General features: G+C 43.3%; 1 protein-coding gene across 8 annotated transcripts in view; it reads right to left on the reverse strand.

Annotated features, from left to right (window-relative positions):
* The window catches only part of LOC143804537 (protocadherin Fat 4-like), a 285,900-nt gene that overhangs the window by 21,326 nt on the left and 244,442 nt on the right, over positions 1–20,132 (reverse strand). For all 8 annotated transcript variants that reach the window (XM_077282725.1, XM_077282731.1, XM_077282727.1 and 5 more), the window contains 2 exons: positions 18,802–18,894; positions 11,202–11,279 (listed from right to left, as the gene is read on the reverse strand). In XM_077282725.1, the coding sequence (XP_077138840.1) occupies positions 11,202–11,279; positions 18,802–18,894 (171 nt within the window). The remainder of the gene's footprint in view (positions 1–11,201; positions 11,280–18,801; positions 18,895–20,132) is intronic.

Genomic DNA, 20,132 nt, shown 5'->3' on the forward strand with positions numbered 1-20,132 from the left:
CAATGTGCCTCATCCTTCTCCTGATATAGTTGTTAGGCCGGAGGCACACTAGTGAGGAATACGGACAAGTGTTATGCGAGGAAAAATCGCTTAGCACTAGGACCAATGTTAATCTATGGAGCAGCTCCCATCATCAGTTTTTTTCTCGGCCGTATTATACGTGCGAGTGAAATCGCAGCATGCTCCGATTTGCACCGAATATCATCCGAGACTCGCCAATACAAGTCTATGGATGCGAGAAAAACTCGCACACCACATGGACCATCAGTGTGACTTGCGAGAAATACGCACCGGTGTCCTTTAGAAAAGCCGGCAATTCAGTGCGGTGTAATGTAAAATTACACTGACAGGTTAAAATAGAGTAGATAAAATAACTGTCTACAGATAGAGACCACTAAGTCTTCTGGGTAATTTCGCAATGCATCCTGGGAACGGAAGATGGCAGCAGCCACGCGCGCATCGCCAGAGCTTCGGTGGATCCCGGTGGGTGAGTATATCACTATTTTTTATTTTAATTATTTTTTTTAACAGGGATATGGTGTCCACACTGATAAATACTGCGTGGGCTGTGTGATATACTGCGGGGGCTGTGCTATATACTACATGGGCAGTGTGCCAAGAGTGTGCAAAGCAGTCATCAAAGCAAAAGGTGGCTACTTTGAGGAACCTAGAATATAAGACATAATTTCCATTGTTTCACACTTTTTTGTTAAGTATATAATTCCACATGTGTTAATTCATAGTTTTGATGCCTTCAGTGTGAATGTACAATTGTCATAGTCATGAAAATACAGAAAAATCTTTAAATGAGAAGGTGTGCCCAAACTTTTGGTCTGTACTGTATATATATACTGTATATATATATATATTGTAAGAGTCATGTCGGTCTGGTAGTCGGGGGCAGGTATATCTCGCCCAGGTATTTGTCCTATGTGAATTAGGCCGCTCAGTATCATCAGGATACCGAGGGGTTAATAAGTGCAGGAATAAAGGCTGACCAGCTGGAGGTTTCAGGTGTCAGCCTGGGGCACACAGAATGCCTGTCTGTGTGAGACAAACATGAGTGGGAGCTGTGCTCATGCACTGTGTAATGTTAGCTGGGTGGGAGAAGCCCCCCAGTTGTTAGTTAGGAACGTGCTTGTTTAGTTAGTGCCGGACAGGCAAGGATTTATGTTTATGTTTTGTTTTATATTTGCTTTCACTTTAATAAACCTGACTTGAGGTCAGTTAATTTGGAAACCTGCTGTCGCCTCAGAGTTCAATGCACAAACCACGTGACCTTTGACCCCAGCAAAGGCGATCCCGGAGTGTTTTGTCACATTGTGGTGGAGAACGCGGGCATCGCGTGGCACAGGCGACAGTATGGAAGACGTGGTGAAAGCCCTAGTACAGTCCACTGCCGTACAGCAGCAGGCCACTGCCGCACAGCATGAAGCTAATCGCTTGATGGCCGCACAGCTGAAGGAGTTATTGGACATGACGGTTGCAGACCGCCAGCTTCTCCAACAGGTGGCGCAACGCTTGGTGAGCATGCCTGAGGTTGACCCGGAAGCAGAGTCCAGGAGGATCCATGTGAGTCGATACTGGCAAAAGTTGACTGCAGAAGATGACGTCGAGGCGTACCTGACAACGTTTGAGCGGACGGCGTTGAGGGAGAAGTGGCCGAAGGCACGATGGGCCGATTTGATTGCTCCGTTTCTCTCCGGCGAGGCCCAAAAAGCTTACCATGACTTGGACCCGGAAGTCGCTCAGGACTTTGAGAAGCTGAAAGTTGAGATCCTGGCCCGGCTGGGTGTAACGACGGCTGTCCGTGCGCAGAGGGTACACCAGTGGACATACCAGCCTGATAAACCGCCGCGGTCTCAGATGTTCGACCTGATCTACTTGACAAAGAAATGGCTGCAACCCGAGGTACTGACAACCCCAGAAATAATCCAGCGGGTTGTCCTGGACAAGTACCTGAGAGTGCTACCTCCAGCACTGAAAAGGTGGATAAGCCAAGGAAATCCCACGACAGCGGATCAACTTGTGGAGTTGTTCGAGCGTTATTCCGTGGCAGAAGGACTTCCCGACGAAACCGCTAGCACCCGGTCTGTGCCTTCTCCTCGTGGAACCGGTAAGACTGTTCCAGCGACTACGGGTGAAGGAAAATCACAAAAAACTGTGGGGGAGGAACCCGGGACTGCTCGCACCCCGAGACCGAGAGTATGGGACGGTGGTCTCAGTAGGGGGCCTGTTAGGTGTTTCCGTTGCCGTGAGAAGGGCCATGTTTCTGCGAACTGTCCTGTTACCACTGAACCTATGCAGTGCAATGTTATAGACTCTAAGAAACGCATGTCTTTGGTTACACGGCTGGTGAATGTGAATGCGGGCCAAAATGATATAGCAAAACACCTGTGTGAATTATCTGTTGATGGGAAAAGTGTTGTGGCGTTACTAGACTCTGGAAGTGTGGTGACTCTGGTGAAAGCTAGTCTGGTGGCACTTCCGTCTGGTTCGTCTGACAAATTCTCTGTAACGTGTGTGCATGGTGACACCTGCTCGTACCTAACAGCGGTCATACCGATTTCCACTCCCTATGGGTCTGTGCAACACAAAGTGGGACTCGTTCCCGCATTGTTACATGATATAATTCTGGGTAGGGATTTTCCCCATTTCTGGCAGTTATGGGAGAATCAGTTGCTCCTTCACGGTAGCTGTGAACCTTCCCCCATGCCATCTGGAGGTCCCGAGTTCCTAGACGGGACCCCACAGGAAGATGTTGCTGGGGAGGTTATTGAATCTAACCTTCAGTTCCCCTTCTCAGTTATGGCGGGGGGAAACTGAGGAAACTGAGGAAACTCAGCGAGAGGCGGAGGCAGACAGGCATACAGCAACCTGCCTACCCGATTTGGGAGTCCAGTTGGATGACTTCCACAGCGAGCAAATGAGAGATCCTACCCTGACTCAGGCTAGGAAAATGATAGATGGGGTACCCGTAGAACCTGACACTAGGCTAGCGTACCCGTACATGGTTCTTGAAAATGATTTACTCTACCAGGTAGGGAAAAAAGGGGAAGATATTGTGCAACAGTTAGTGGTACCCAAACCTTATCGGCGGAAGGTACTGGACCTGGCCCACGGACATATAATGGGGGGACATCTGGGGGTACAGAAAACCACAGAAAGGATATCGCATTGTTTTGTGTGGCCCGGAATACATAATGATGTGCGTAATTATTGTGAGTCCTGTCCAGAGTGCCAAGTCTCTGCGCCTAAAACTCGGTTCTGTAACCCTTTGGTACCCCTCCCTATCATTGGGGTCCCTTTTGAGAGAATTGGGATGGATCTGGTTGGGCCCCTTCCCCGGTCCGCACGTGGGCACCAACATATCCTCGTCATCATGGACTATGCCACTCGTTACTCAGAAGCCATCCCTTTGCGTAACACTGCTACCAAAACGATCGCCAAAGAGTTGGTACAAGTGTTTAGTTGGGTGGGAATTCCAAAACAGATACTCACCGACCAGGGGACTCCCTTTATGTCAAGGGTGATGAAGGAGCTCTGCAGGCTCTTACAAATAGACCAGTTGCGTACGTCTGTCTATCACCCTCAAACAGATGGGTTGGTTGAGCGGTTCAATAAAACCTTAAAACAGATGCTCCGGAAGGCGATAGACAAAGATGGGAAGAACTGGGATTACTTGTTACCCTATTTGCTGTTTGCCATTAGGGAAGTTCCCCAGTCTTCCACAGGGTTCTCGCCTTTCGAGCTATTATACGCCCGTCGTCCCCGTGGACTGTTGGACGTCACAAAAGAAACCTGGGAAGGTCAAGTCACTCCCTTTAAAACGGTGATAGACCATGTAACGCAAATGCAGGACCGTATTGCTGCTGTCATGCCCGTTGTTAGGGAACATATGTTACAGGCCCAGGGAGCCCAGAGGCTAAGTTATGATAGAGGCGCCAAGGTCCGTACGTTTGCACCCGGGGATAGGGTGTTGATCCTAATCCCTACGGTGGATAGCAAATTTCTGGCGAAATGGCAGGGCCCCTTTGAGGTCATGGAACGAGTTGGAGAAGTGAACTATAAAGTGCACCAGCCCGGTAAGAGAAAACCAGAACAGATTTATCATGTGAATCTGATAAAACCCTGGAAAGACCGCGCTGCTCTAACAGCGGATCTGCCCCGTCCGGTTTGCTCACCTACCGTACCGGAGGTGCAGATTGCCGAGACTCTCTCTGAACGACAAAAATCTGAGGTTAAGCAGTTTTTGTTACAGAACCAACAGTTTTTCTCGGAAAAACCTGGCCAGACTAGGCTAGTGAAACATGAGATTGTCACAGAGCCTGGTGTCACAGATCATGTGAAGCCATACCGGATTCCGGAAGCACGCCGTGAAGCCGTCTCCCGGGAGGTGAAGGCAATGTTGGACTTGGAGTCATTGAAGAGTCGCACAGCGCCTGGTCCAGTCCAATTGTGTTGATACATAAGCCGGATGGCTCTATACGGTTTTGCAATGACTTTAGGAAACTGAATGCGGTTTCTAAATTTGATGCCTACCCTATGCCCCGGGTCGATGAGTTGATCGATCGGCTGGGTAAAGCCCGATACATTACGACCCTGGACCTAACAAAGGGGTACTGGCAGATCCCTCTGGCCGAGGCGGCCAGAGAGAAGACGACATTTGCTACACCGGAAGGGCTGTTCCAGTATATCTACATGCCGTTTGGACTTCACGGAGCCCCAGCAACGTTCCAGAGATTGATGGATCGAGTCTTGAGGCCCCACAGGCAGTACGCTTCTGCCTACCTAGATGACATCATAATTTACAGCGTGGACTGGGAAGCTCACCTCCGGAAGGTACAGGCGGTGATTGATGGCCTGAGAGACGCAGGCTTAACGGCGAATCCCAAGAAATGTCACATCGGCCTTGAAGAAGCCCGATACTTGGGCTACGTGATTGGCAGAGGAGTGGTTAAACCCCAGATCGACAAAATACAGGCAATTCAGGGCTGGCCGCAACCAGTGAACAAGAAACAAGTTCAAGCTTTCCTGGGCATTGCCGGCTATTATCGCCGGTTCATACCCAACTTTGCGGCCATGGCTACCCCCTTGACGGATCTTACCAAAGGAAGGGATTCCGTCATGGTAAAATGGTCCTCAGCGGCTGAAGAGGCCTTCCACAGTCTGAAACGGGCTTTGTGCTCTCAGCCCGTACTAGTGACTCCTGATTTCAGCAGCGAGTTTGTGGTGCAAACTGATGCTTCTGATACTGGTGTCGGAGCTGTACTTTCCCAGGTAAGGGACGGAGTCGAACACCCGGTCCTCTACCTCAGTCGGAAACTGAATGTACATGAGCAGAGGTATGCCGTGATTGAAAAAGAGTGCCTAGCCATCAAATGGGCTCTCGACTCCCTCAAATATTACCTGGCAGGTAGGAAGTTTAGGCTGGTCATGGACCATGCCCCTCTCAAGTGGATGCATCTCCACAAGGACCGTAATAGTCGGGTAACCCGGTGGTTCCTTGCCCTGCAGGCTTACTCTTTCACGGTGGAGCACCGCCCCGGGGTGCAGATGGGGAACGCTGATGCCCTGTCCCGAGTACACTGTTTGGAGAGTATTCTTGCTCGACCTGAGTGGTCTGAGCAGGGGGGGAGGATATGTAAGAGTCATGTCGGTCTGGTAGTCGGGGGCAGGTATATCTCGCCCAGGTATTTGTCCTATGTGAATTAGGCCGCTCAGTATCATCAGGATACCGAGGGGTTAATAAGTGCAGGAATAAAGGCTGACCAGCTGGAGGTTTCAGGTGTCAGCCTGGGGCACACAGAATGCCTGTCTGTGTGAGACAAACGTGAGTGGGAGCTGTGCTCATGCACTGTGTAATGTTAGCTGGGTGGGAGAAGCCCCCCAGTTGTTAGTTAGGAACGTGCTTGTTTAGTTAGTGCCGGACAGGCAAGGATTTATGTTTATGTTTTGTTTTATATTTGCTTTCACTTTAATAAACCTGACTTGAGGTCAGTTAACTTGGAAACCTGCTGTCGCCTCAGAGTTCAATGCACAAACCACGTGACCTTTGACCCCAGCAAAGGCGATCCCGGAGTGTTTTGTCACAATATATATATTTACATTTGATAGAGAGGTTGCAGGATAGCCGATAATTCAATTGTCGGGTTCTAAAATATTGCAGAAGCAGACAGGATATGAGACATGGTTTACATACAGTGAACCATTGCAGAACAGTTAGGCTGTGTGCACATGTTCAGGATTTTTTGCGTTTTTTTTCACGTTTTTTCGCTATAAAAACGTGATAAAACCGCGAAAAAAATGCATACATTAAGCATCCTATTATTAGAATGCAATCCACAATTTTTGTGCACATGTTCCTTTTTTTGCATTGATCCGCTTACTTTCAGCATGTGGCTATGCCCACCATGCGGGAAGTAAGCGGATCATGTGTGGTTGGTAACCAGGGTGGAGGAGAGGAGACTCTCCTCCAGGCCCTGGGAACCATATACCTGTAAAAAAAGAATTGAAATAAAAAATTGTGATAGTCTCACCTTCCGTCATCCACCGCAGCCTTCCCGCTCCTCGTGATGCTCTCAAAAGTGTAATAAAGATGGTAAACCTGTGTGTTTAATTATTTCATTAAAATACTATATTTTTAATGTGTGTATTTTTTTAACCCATTCATACTATTGCATTGATAATGGATAGGTGTCTTATTGACAACTCTCCATTATTAACCAGGCTTAATGTCACCTTACAATAGCAAGGTGACATTAACTCCTTATGCCACAGCTACAGGGCAATGGGAAGAGAGAGGCTAAGTGCCAGAATAGGCGCATCTGTAAGATGCGCCTTTTCTGAGGTGTCTGGGGCAGATTTTTTTAGCCAGGGGGGGCAATAACCATGGACCCTCAGTCACTGGCTTTCCCTCTCTGGCGGAGAAAATTGCACGGGAGCCCACAAAATTTTTTTCCATGATTTAATTCTTTAATTTAACACCTACAGCTCCAAAATTTGACACACACACACTACTAACATCATTAGTGAGGGACATATATAAATCTAAAGGATATGTAATGGTTTACTATATGTAAACCATGTGTCATATCCTGTCGGCTTCTGCAATGATTTATCAAAAGCAGACAAATTAATTACCGGCTATTCTGCTATCTATCTCTCTATGAAATAAAGACATATATGTGTGTCTCACTGATATATATATATATATATATATATATATATATATATATATATATATACAGTACAGACCAAAAGTTTGGACACACCTTCTCATTTAATGAAAATTGTACATAGGCTAAAAAAATTAGCTCTCAGCCTCCCCAGAAAAGGCACATCTTTAAGATGCGCCAATTCTGGCACTTAGCCTTGCTCTTCCCACTTACTGTGTAACAGTGGCAAGTGGGGTGATAGTTAGTGGAGGTGATGTCACTGTTGTACTGTATTGAATTTGTGAGAAAATTTCCCACGGCGTTCGCACTGACGTTAGAAAGGTGAAGTGAGTTCATTGGCTGTGAACTCGCAGGACCTGTCTGACAGCACCTTGAGCAGGAGAACTTCCTCACACTCACGGTGCCCTCAGAGAGGGAATAACCGTGTGTGCGTCACTGACATCTATATAGCTATGTATTCTATGTGTATATATCTATCCTAACCTGTGAGTGTGATTTTATTGTATGGGGCAAATATATATATATATATATATATATATATATATATATATATATATATATATATATATATATATATATATATATATATATACAGTGCAGACCAAAAGGTTGGACACACATCTCATTTAAAGATTTTTCTGTATTTTCATGACTATGAAAATTGTACATTCACACTGAAGGCATCAAAACTATGAATTAACACATGTGGAATTATATACTTAACAGAAAAGTGTGAAACAACTGAAATTATGTCTTATTTTCCAGGTTCTTCAAAGTAGCCACCTTTTGCTTTGATGACTGCTTTGCACACTCTTGGCATTCTCTTGATGAGCTTCAAGAGGAAGTCACCGGGAATGGTCTTCCAACAATCTTGAAGGAGTTCCCAGAGATGCTTAGCACTTGTTGGCCCTTTTGCCTTCACTCTGCGGTCCAGCTCACCCCAAACCATCTCGATTGGGTTCAGGTCTGGTGACTGTGGAGGCCAGGTCATCTGGCGTAGCACCCCATCACTCTCCTTCTTGGTCAAATAGCCCTTACACAGCCTAGAGGTGTGTTTGGGGTCATTGTCCTGTTGAAAAATAAATGATGGTCCAACTAAACGCAAACCGAATGGAATAGCATGCACCTGCAAGATGCTGTGGTAGCCATGCTGGTTCAGTATGCCTTCAATTTTGAATAAATCCCCAACAGTGTCACCAGCAAAGCACCCCCACACCATCACACCTCCTCCTCCATGCTTCACGGTGGGAACCAGGCATGTATAGTCCATCCGTTCACCTTTTCTGCATCGCAGAAAGATACGGTGGTTGGAACCAAACATCTCAAATTTGGACTCATCAGAACAAAGCACAGATTTCCACTGGTCTAATGTCCATTCCTTGTGTTCTTTAGCCTGTCCTTAGCAGTGGTTTCCTAGCAGCTATTTTACCATGAAGGCCTGCTGCACAAAGTGTCCTCTTAACAGTTGTGGTAGAGATGTGTCTGCTACTAGAACTCTGTGTGGCATTGACCTGGTCTCTAATCTGAGCTGCTGTTAACCTGCGATTTCTGAGGCTGGAGATACTCGGATAAACTTATCCTCAGAAGCAGAGGTGACTCTTGGTTTTCCTTTCCTGGGGCGGTCCTCATGTGAGCCAGTTTCTTTGTAGCGCTTGATGGTTTTTGCCACTGCACTTGGGGACGCTTTCAAAGTTTTCCCAATTTTTCGGACTGACTGAACTTCATTTCTTAAAGTAATGATGGCCACTCGTTTTTCTTTACTTAGCTGCTTTTTTCTTGCCATAATACAAATTCTAACAGTCTATTCAGTAGGACTATCAGCTGTGTATTCACCAGACTTCTGCACAACACAACTGATGGTCCCAACACCATTTATAAGGCAAGAAATCCCACTCATTAAACCTGACAGGGCACACCTGTGAAGTGAAAACCATTCAGCATTGAGCTGGACCGCAGAGTGAAGGCAAAAGAGCCAGCAAGTGCTAAGCATCTCTGGGAACTTCTTCAAGATTGTTGGAGGACCATTCCCGGTGACTACCTTAACAGTAGAACAATGTACCACAACTCCAGAGTCTGCTAAATCTTTCTTGAAGGCTGATAGAGTCCGGCAGTTTCTGGATGGATATTTTTCCCCACTGTGGCAGAGGGTACACCGCTTTAGTGTGAATCATCCCCTGATTACAGCCAGATAAGTTTCTGTATTTTTATGCCTGGTTATGATATAAGTATGTCTCCAGATGAACCTACATAGGGGAAACGCGTCGAGCTGAACATACCGTACTTGTTATTATGAGCTTAACAATTTGGTATTATGAGCTGAACATACTTGTTATTAATAGCTTAACAATTTGGTATTATAATATCTAATGTCACTGAGTACTTTTTTTGCACTGTTTTTTGCACTTTACCTTTGCCGTTTAAATTTTCCTGCCTTGGTTTTAATTTTTTCTTTGCCATAGGCTTTATTGCCTGCACCTTTTTTCTATAATAGGGTGCACTAGGGACAGTCGACTAGAGCGGGGGCGCCATTTGCGAATAAATATAGGGTGCCAACCCATGCAGGCAGGTAGGGCGAATCTAGGTTTAGTGCAGGGGCATAGGCTTTATTGCCTTAGCATAGGCCGGAATAAAAGTGCAATATATTATATATGTGTGCACATTGCTAAATGAATAGGAACACACTTTTTGCACAGGCCTTATTGTATACCCACCTATTATATGTGCAATATATTATGAAAAGTGTGCAATATATTTAAAGTACACTCTTTGTACAATTTTTGTTTAGTGACATTTGTTTGTCTGTCTGTTGTGTATGGTCTGCTGTGTGCTGTTTTTCTATCCTCCGCACGATAGGACCTATTAGGGACAGTTAGGGCAAGCCTACGTGGAGCAGGGGAGCCATTGCGCAGGTTTATAGGGTGCCAACCTCTGCTGTAAGGTAGGACACAGATAGTTGGCCCTTTAGGGATTTAGTGCACCCTGTATCTTTGTTTGCAGCCATACGTGTTTTTAGGTCGTGTATGCTGTATTGGTTTGTTTTTTATTTATAGTAAGTAAATGTTAAGTTTTATTGTGGTCATTTACTTTATCGTGTAATAGTGTCTTTTGTCGGTGAGTTACAACACAACTGATGGTCCCAACACCATTTATAAGGCAAGAAATCCCACTCATTAAACCTGACAGGGCACACGTGTGAAGTGAAAACCATTCAACATTGAGCTGGACCGCAGAGTGAAGGCAAAAGAGCCAGCAAGTGCTAAGCATCTCTGGGAACTTCTTCAAGATTGCTGGAAGACCATTCCCGGTGACTACCTTAACAGTAGAACAATGTACCACAACTCCAGAGTCTGCTAAATCTTTCTGAAGGACTTTTGCAGTCAATCAGGAGTTCTGATTTGCCTCTCTATCAATCCTGTGAGCAGCTCTCACTGAAATGTTGCTTGATCTTCCAGACCTTATCTTGACCTCCACTGTTTCTGTTAACTGCCATTTCTTAATTACATTTTGAACTGAGGAAAGGGTTTTGTGAAAATGCTTTGGTATCTTCTTATAGTCGTTCCTGCTTTGTGGGCCTGCATCATTTTCAGTGTGCTAAGTAGCTGCTTAGAAGAGCCCGCCTGCTGGTAGCTGCTGTTTTTTGGCATAAGGTTAGAGGAGGCTGGGTTTTTATAAAGCTGGGAAATTTGCATCACCTGACCTTTCTTAACGTTAGTGATCAAGCCATTACCCTAACAGGCTAATTAAGGTCTGAAACCTTGGTCAACGGTATCTGAACACACAAATCTCCAAGGGCGCCCAAACGTTTGTATCAGCCCATTTTTCTTTTTGTAATTTTTAAAATGCAAAAAGTTACAATACATTTTTTCCCCCTAAAATACAAAGGAAATGTGTCATCTTTAACTTTAGGCCTTTTAGAAGTCATTTTATCTTCAACTTGCTTAACTGTTTACAATAAAAGTAATTTTGACCAGGAGTGCCCAAACTTTTACATGCCACTGTAATCAGAATCCACCATCATAATACCTTTCTACTTGTCCTATAGTGGTCTCCTCGATATCTTCACTCATCTGCACTTGTGTAATTTCCTTTTTTGCAGTATCGCTGCAGAATACAAAAATTAAGAATTACTGGAGCTTTTGCGCAGTCCTGACCACATTGTAAAGTAAAAAATTGGTCATTGTCTTATGAAAGGACCTGTTCATTTATAATATCCATTCATATGCAAAATGTATCTTTTACATCTTTGTAGCCCATCCCAGCTTTGTGCCGGTCAACAATTTTGTCACTGGTGTCCTTCGACAGCTGTTTGGTCTTGGCCATGGTGGAGAGGTTGGAGTGTGATTGAGTGTGTGGACAGGTGTCTTTTATACAGGAAATGAGTTCAAACAGGTGCAATTAATACATGTAAAGAGTGCAGAGTAGGAGGCTTCTTAAAGGAAAACTAACAGGTCTGTGAGAGCCAGAATTCTTGCTGATTGGTAGGTGATCAAATATTAATTTAATGCAAAAAATGCAAATGAATTATGTAAAAAAATCTTACAATGTGATTTTCTTGATTTTATTTTTAAGGCGGGGGTCACACTACCATAGATTAGGGGAAAGTGCTACATGAGAAAACATCGCATAGCACTCGGCCCAGTGTTAATCTATGGGACATTTCACATCACCGTTTATTTTCTCGGGCATATTCATCATGCATGTAAAATTGCAGCATGCTTCAATTTTACATGTATATCGTCCGAGACTCACCAATGCAAGCCTATGGGTGCGAGAAAAAAATTGCACAGCACTCGGACCATGCACGTGCTCTCTGATTTTTATGCATCGGTGTCCTTTGAAAAGCTGGCAATTCATGAGCCAGAATAGAATAGAATAGATAGAATAGATTTATACACATAGAATACATAGATATATAGATGTCAGGGACACACACATACTGTATATATATATATATATATTTATATTACATAGATACATAGAAGAAAAGTCAGCAATTCATCTGACGCGTACTGTAAAATCACTGCAGGAGCCGACAGGATAGAAATTATGGATTACATACAGTAAATACATATAGAATAGGTAGATATATAGATATCTGTGACAAATACAATTAGCACAGTGTGTATGCAGCTTACTGTACATGTATTAAAATAAAAAAAAGAATATTTTTTTGAAAAAAATAGTGTGGGCTCCCATGCAATTTTCGTAACCAGCAGAGGGAAAACCGACGGATGGGGGCCAATGTTTAAAGCCTCGGAAGGGGGTAATACCCATGGAGCTTCCCAGGCTATTAATATCAGTTCACAGCTGTATAATTAGCTTATGCTGGATATTAAAATGACCCCCAAAAACAAATTACGTGGGGTCCCCTTATAATTAATTACCAGCAAAGGTTATGTAGACAGCTGCAGGCTGATATTAATAGCCTAGGAAGGGGCCATGGATACTGCCCCCCAGGCTAAAAACATTAGCTCTCAGCCTCCCCAGAAAAGGCACATCTCTAAGATGCGCCAATTCTGGCACTTAGCCTTGCTCTTCCCACTTACTGTGTAACAGTGGCAAGTGGGGTGATAGCTAGTGGAGGTGATGTCACTGTTGTACTGTATTGAATTTGTGGGAAAATTTCCCACGGCGTTCGCACTGACGTTAGAAAGGTGAAGTGAGTTCATTGGCTGTGAACTCGCAGGACCTGTCTGACAGCACCTTGAGCAGGAGAACTTCCTCACAGTCGCGGTGCCCTCAAAGAGGGAATAACTGTGTGTGCTTCACTGACATCTATATAGCTATGTATTCTATGTGTATATATCCTAACCTGTGAGTGTGATTTTATTGTATGGGGCAAATATATATATATATATATATATATATATATATATATATATATATATATATATATATATATATATATATATACAGTACAGACCAAAAGTTTGGACACACCTTCTCATTTAAAGATTTTTCTGTATTTTCATGACTTTGAAAATTGTACATTCACACTGAAAGTATCAAAACTATGAATTAACACATGTGGAATGATATACTTAACAAAAAAGTGTGAAACAACTGCAATTATGTCTTATGTTCTAGGTTCTTCAAAGTAGCCACCTTTTGCTTTGATGACTGCTTTGCACACTCTTGGCATTCTCTTGATGAGCTTCAAGAGGTAGTCACCGGGAATGGTTTTCACTTCACAGGTGTGCCCTATCAGGTTTAATAAGTGGGATTTCTTGCCTTATAAATGGGGTTGGGACCATCAGTTGGGTTGTGCAGAAGTCTGGTGGATACACAGCTGATAGTCCTACTGAATAGACTGTTAGAATAAGTATTATGGCAAGAAAAAGGCAGCTAAGTAAAGAAAAACGAGTGGCCATCATTACTTTAAGAAATGAAGGTCAGTCGGTCCGAAAAATTGGGCAAACTTCGAAAGTGAACGGTATGTTCAGCTCGACGCGTTTCCCCTATGTAGGTTCATCTGGAGACATACTTATATCATAACCAGGCATAAAAATACAGAAACTTATCTGGCTGTAATCAGGGGATGATTCACACTAAAGTGGTGTGCCCTCTGCCACAGTGGGGAAAAATATCCATCCAGAAACTGCCGGACTCTATCAGCCTTCAAGAAAGATTTAGCAGACTCTGGAGTTGTGGTACATTGTTCTACTGTTAAGGTAGTCACCGGGAATGGTCCTCCAACAATCTTGAAGAAGTTCCCAGAGATGCTTAGCACTTGCTGGCTCTTTTGCCTTCACTCTGCGGTCCAGCTCAATGCTGAATGGTTTTCACTTCACAGGTGTGCCCTGTCAGGTTTAATGAGTGGGATTTCTTGCCTTATAAATGGTGTTGGGACCATCAGTTGTGTTGTGCAGAAGTCTGGTGAATACACAGCTGATAGTCCTACTGAATAGACTGTTAGAATTTGTATTATGGCAAGAAAAAAACAGCTAAGTAAAGAAAAACGAGTGGCCATCATTACTTTAAGAAATGAAGTTAAGTCAGTCCGAAAAATTGGGAAAACTTTGAAAGCGTCCCCAAGTGCAGTGGCAAAAACCATCAAGCGCTACAAAGAAACTGGCTCACATGAGGACCGTCCCAGGAAAGGAAGACCAAGAGTCACCTCTGCTTCTGAGGATAAGTTTTTCCGAGTCACCAGCCTCAGAAATCGCAGGTTAACAGCAGCTCAGATTAGAGACCAGGTCAATGCCACACAGAGTTCTAGCAGCAGACACATCTCTACAACAACTATTATGAGAAGACTTTGTTCAGCAGGCCTTCATGGTAAAATAGCTGCTAGGAAACCACTGCTAAGGACAGGCAACAAGCAGAAGAGACTTATTTGGGCTAAAGAACACAAGGAATGGACATTAGACCAGTGGAAATATGTGCTTTGGACTGATGAATCCAAATTTGAGATCTTTGGTTCCAACCACCGTGTCTTTGTGCAACGCAGAAAAGGTGAACGGATGGACTCTACATGCCTGGTTCACACCGTGAAGCATGGAGGAGGAGGTGTGATGGTGTGCGGGTGCAATGCTGGTGACACTGTTGGGGATTTATTCAATATTGAAGGCATACTGAACCAGCATGGCTACCACAGCATCTTGCAGTGGCATGCTATTCCATACAGTTTGTGTTTAGTTGGCCCATCATTTATTTTTCAACAGGACAATGACCCCAAACAAACCTCCAGACTGTCTAAGGGCTATTTGACCAAGAAGGAGAGTGATGGGGTGCTACGCTAGATGACCTGGCCTCCACAGTCACCAGACCTGAACCCAAACGAGATGGTTTGGGGTGAGCTGGACTGCAGAGTGAAGGCAAAAGGGCCAACAAGTGCTAAGCATCTCTGGGAACTCCTTCAAGATTGTTGGAAGACCATTCCCGGTGACTACCTCTTGAAGCTCATCAAGAGAATGCCAAGAGTGTGCAAAGCAGTCATCAAAGCAAAAGGTGGCTACTTTGAAGAACCTAGAATATAAGACATAACAAAAAAGTGTGAAACAATTGAAATTAAGTATATAATTCCACATGTGTTAATTCATAGTTTTGATGCCTTCAGTGTGAATGTACAATTTTCATAGTCATGAAAATATAGAAAAATCTTTAAATTAGAAGGTGTGTCCAAAATTTTGGTCTGTACTGTATATATATATATATATATATATATATATATATATATATATATATATATACATATACATATATATATACAGCTCTGTCAAAACTTAGGAGACCACTGCAAAATTTTCAGTTTCTCTGATTTTTCTCTTTATATGTATATTTTTGAGTACAATGTGAATTGTTGTTTTATTCTATAAAATACTGGCAACATGTTCACGAAATTCAAAGCTAAAAATTTGTATTTATTTGCAGCAAATGAGAAATCGTCAATATAATAAGAAGAAACAGCGCTTTCAGACCTCAAATAATGCAAAGAAAGCAAGTTCATACTCATTTAGAAGCAAAAATACTCATGTTTTAACTTAGGAAGAGTTCAGAAATCAATATTTGGTAAAATAACCATAATTTTTAATCACAGCTTTCATGCGTCTTGGCATGCTTTCCACCAGTCTTTCACACTGCTTTTGTGTGACCTTATGCCACTCCTGGCCCCAAAATTTAAGTAGTTCTTTGTTTGAAGGCTTGTGACTATCCATCTTCCTTTTGATTACATTCCAGAGGTTTTCAATGGGGTTCAGGTCTGGAGATTGGGCTGGACATGACAGGGTCTTGATGTGGTGCTCCTTTATCCACACATTGCTTGCCCTAGTTGTGTGGCATGGGGCATTGTCCTGCTGAAAAAACAAGTCCTCAGAGTTGGAGAACATTGCCTGAGAAGAAGGAAGCAAGTGTTTTTAAAGGATAACCTTGTATGCGGCTTGATTCATACGTCCTTCGCAAAGATTAACCTGCCTAATTCCAGCCTTGCTGAAGCATCCCCAGATAATCACCAATCCTCCACCAAATTTCACAGTGGGTGCATGACACTGTGTCTTGTATGCCTCTCCAGGTCTCCATCTAACCATTAGACAACCAGATGTTGGGAAAGCTGAAAATTAGACTAATCAGAGACAATTGCCTTACCAATCCTTAGGGTATGTGTCCACATTCAGGATTGCATAAGGATTTGGTCAGGATTTTTCATCAGTATTTGTAAGCCAAAACCAGGAGTGCAATTAGAGGAAAAGTATAATAGAAACATATGCTCCACTTCTGCATTTATCACCCACTCCTCGTTTTGGCTTACAAATACTGATGTAAAATCCTGACCAAATCCTGATGCAATCCTGAACGTGGACACATACCCTTATGGTCTTTGGCAAACTTCAGACTGGCTCTCCTTTGCCTCTCATTGATGAAAGGCTTTTTTGTAGCTTTACATGACTTGAGTCCTGTCTCTAGGAGCCTGTTACGAACTGTTCTTGCCGTGCACTGCTCCCCAGCTGCCATTTGCCATTCCTTTTGTAGGTCACTTGATGTCATCCTGCGGTTGCTGAGTGACATTCGAATAAAATGACGGTCATCTCAGACAGTGGAGAGTCGCCTTCGCCCTCTGCCGGTTTGCAGCTTTGTTGTCCCCAATGTCTGCTGCTTGACCTTGTTGTAAAGGACTGCCGTCTTCAAAATTGTATCCCTCTGCTAATAAAGCCAGAATTGAGCCCTTCTTTTCCTCACTCAAGACTTTTCTTTTCAACTCCTTTGGCATGGTTAAAAGTTATTTTTTCATTCAAATTACTTTTGGGCTATTCCTAGCACTTGTTTAGCAATCAAGCTTGTCCTATTGCAAGAGGATTATGCAGAGCACAGGAGTGTTTTTTATATTTTCCCTCGTTAAATAAGAGTTGGTTAAGGTGATCACCTAATCAGAAGCACATTCAGTAGAATGAGGTGTACTCTGGTTGGAATTCAACTGACACTGGAAGGGAATGGCTGTCAAACATGTAGAGATGGTGATTTTTAGAAAACTGTGCAGTGGTCTCTTAATTTTTGCCAGAGCCAGGGAGACTCAGACCGATTTTTCATACGTTTAGTGTGACTCCGGCCTAAGAGTCTGTCCTTCACAGTTGAAGTGTACCTACGATAAAAATTACAGACCTCTCCATTCTTTGTAGGTGGTAAAAACTTGCAAAATTGGCAGTGTATCAAATACTTATTTTCCCCATTGGCAAACGATTCTGCACTTGTTTTTTTGTCATTTATATATTTTTTTTACAATTTAGCAATAAAAAAAGAAAGCTTTATTCAAAAAATTGATTTTATAATAACCTTTACAAATTGTATTTATTTTCAATTTCCATGATGCCATCTTCTGATTATTTAAATAATATACTGAGTATACTGTAATATTAAAGCTTGTCAATAATACCTTTGCAAAAAGATGGTGCTATACCGGGAAACGTTTTATATATAGTATACCTGTTCCAAAAACTTTCTCAATAGTTGTTGTTTTTTTATTTGTTACTTTTTTTTAAAATTATTGCTTGCCTCCGACGTATGTGATATAAAAAATCCAGCTGGTAGCGGGCTGTCAATCACCATGACATCAGCAGTGACGCCCCATCAACAGAGCAGAGTAGAAGAGGAAGAGCTGCTTTGTTCACGTGTGGTCAAATGAAGCAGAATAATTGCCAAAAGGAGCCGTCTGTGACTGCTCTGAGTCGGCAGAGATCGGCGTTCGGCAGAACAGGTAGGAACAACTACATGCCTGTAGGATCTTAGCCCCCACCAAAGTTTCGGATAACCATTTTAACAATATGCAAAAATAATACATTAAAATAATACAGGTCCAGTTTGACTGGATGTGAAAAGACACAAAAACTTTAAAGTAAGATTTGGTTATAGATTTACCTTGTTGGGCAAATACCTTATTTTGCTTTTGGAAAATACAAATAGCAAAAAAAGTTGTAAAAATATTAAACTAATTGTTTTCTAACCAAGTTTTGAAATAAAGCCTCACCTCTTCTTCTCGTCTCCAGTAATAAGCTCAAATGTTTCGTTCACATTTTTGTTTTACAGAAAACTTAGTGCTTCCATTTTTATCAGCATCAATATTTCATGTCTTACATTATATCACCATAATAAAACAAATTTGTTATCGTTTAGATAGATAACCCACATCCTTTTTAATTTTCCACTGAAGTCGTCTTAGTTTTATGATAAATGAGTCAATCATGTTTTCTTTCGAAAGTGTTAAAAATAACAAACAAAAAGTAGATTTTTAATAACCTTTTATTTAGTGTATTTAGTTTCCATGTCCACATTGCTATCTTCTGACGGCTGATTTAACGCTTTTGCATATACAGTATGCCAAAGTGTTGTAGCCTGTTAATAATATCTTTGCAAAAAGATGTTGATATAGTGGGAAATATGTACAGTATACAGTATATCTCTTCCAAAAACATATTTTTCTTAAACAAATCATTTTGCTTGTAATTTTATGTTCTATTCACATCATGTTTTTGTATCCTTTTGTTTCATATGGTCATTTACCTTAATTATATAATAAGCATTATCCATAGATATGCTATATTTTTTTTTACATTCTGTTTTAAAGGTGTATTGCTTTCAAAATTTGACAAAAGTAAATGTATCCTAACAAAAACAATAGACATTTCAAGCTTACCCATAATCTTTTTTAAGAGCAGCCAAAGAACCACTTGCTTTTATTTTAATGAAACCCTTACTTGCAGCTTTGAAGCTCTTCTGCAAAGTTGTTCTGCAACAAGTAAAAATATGAATACATTATTTTATGCTTTATTATACAGTACAGACCAAACGTTTGGACACACCTTCTCACTTAAAGATTTTTCATGACTATGAAAATTGTACATTAACACCAGTGGCGTAACTACAAAGTTATGGGCCCCGGTGCGAACTTCCAAATGGGGCCCCCCCCCCCTACCTCCGTGACGCCCCCCCACCCCCTTCCCCTAGATACGCCTCGGACTGTTGCAGGAATCTCCTGCACTGCAACATGGTGTTGGGTGCCAGCACAGCCCGCACAGTGGTATATCCAGCACAGCCCGCACAGTGGTATATCCAGCACAGCCCGCACAGTGGTATATACAGCACAGCCCGCACAGGGGTATATACAGCAGAGCCCGCACAGGGGTATATACAGCACAGCCCGCACAGGGGTATATACAGCACAGCCCGCACAGGGGTATATACAGCACAGCCCGCACAGTGGTATATACAGCAGAGCCAGCACAGGGGTATATAGAGCACAGCCCGCACAGGGGTATATACAGCACAGCCCGCACAGGGGTATATACAGCACAGCCCGCACAGGGGTATATACAGCAGAGCCCGCACAGGGGTATATCCAGCACAGCCCGCACAGTGGTATATACAGCAGAGCCAGCACAGGGGTATATAGAGCACAGCCCGCACAGTGGTATATACAGCACAGCCCGCACAGGGGTATATACAGCAGAGCCCGCACAGGGGTATATACAGCACAGCCCGCACAGGGGTATATACAGCACAGCCCGCACAGGGGTATATACAGCAGAGCCCGCACAGGGGTATATACAGCACAGCCCGCACAGGGGTATATACAGCACAGCCCGCACAGGGGTATATACAGCACAGCCCGCACAGGGGTATATACAGCACAGCCCGCACAGGGATATATACAGCACAGCCCGCACAGGGGTATATACAGCACAGCCTGCACAGGGGTATATACAGCAGAGCCCGCACAGGGATATATACAGCACAGCCCGCACAGGGGTATATAGAGCACAGCCCGCACAGGGGTATATACAGCAGAGCCCACACAGGGGTATATACAGCAGAGCCCGCACAGGGGTATATACAGCACAGCCCGCACAGGGGTATATGCAGCACAGCCAGCACAGGGGTATATAGAGCACAGCCAGCACAGGGGTATATAGAGCACAGCCAGCACAGGGGTATATAGAGCACAGCCAGCACAGGGGTATATAGAGC

The sequence above is a fragment of the Ranitomeya variabilis genome, chromosome 2 (assembly GCF_051348905.1).
Source record: "Ranitomeya variabilis isolate aRanVar5 chromosome 2, aRanVar5.hap1, whole genome shotgun sequence".
Classification (NCBI taxonomy): domain Eukaryota; kingdom Metazoa; phylum Chordata; class Amphibia; order Anura; family Dendrobatidae; genus Ranitomeya; species Ranitomeya variabilis.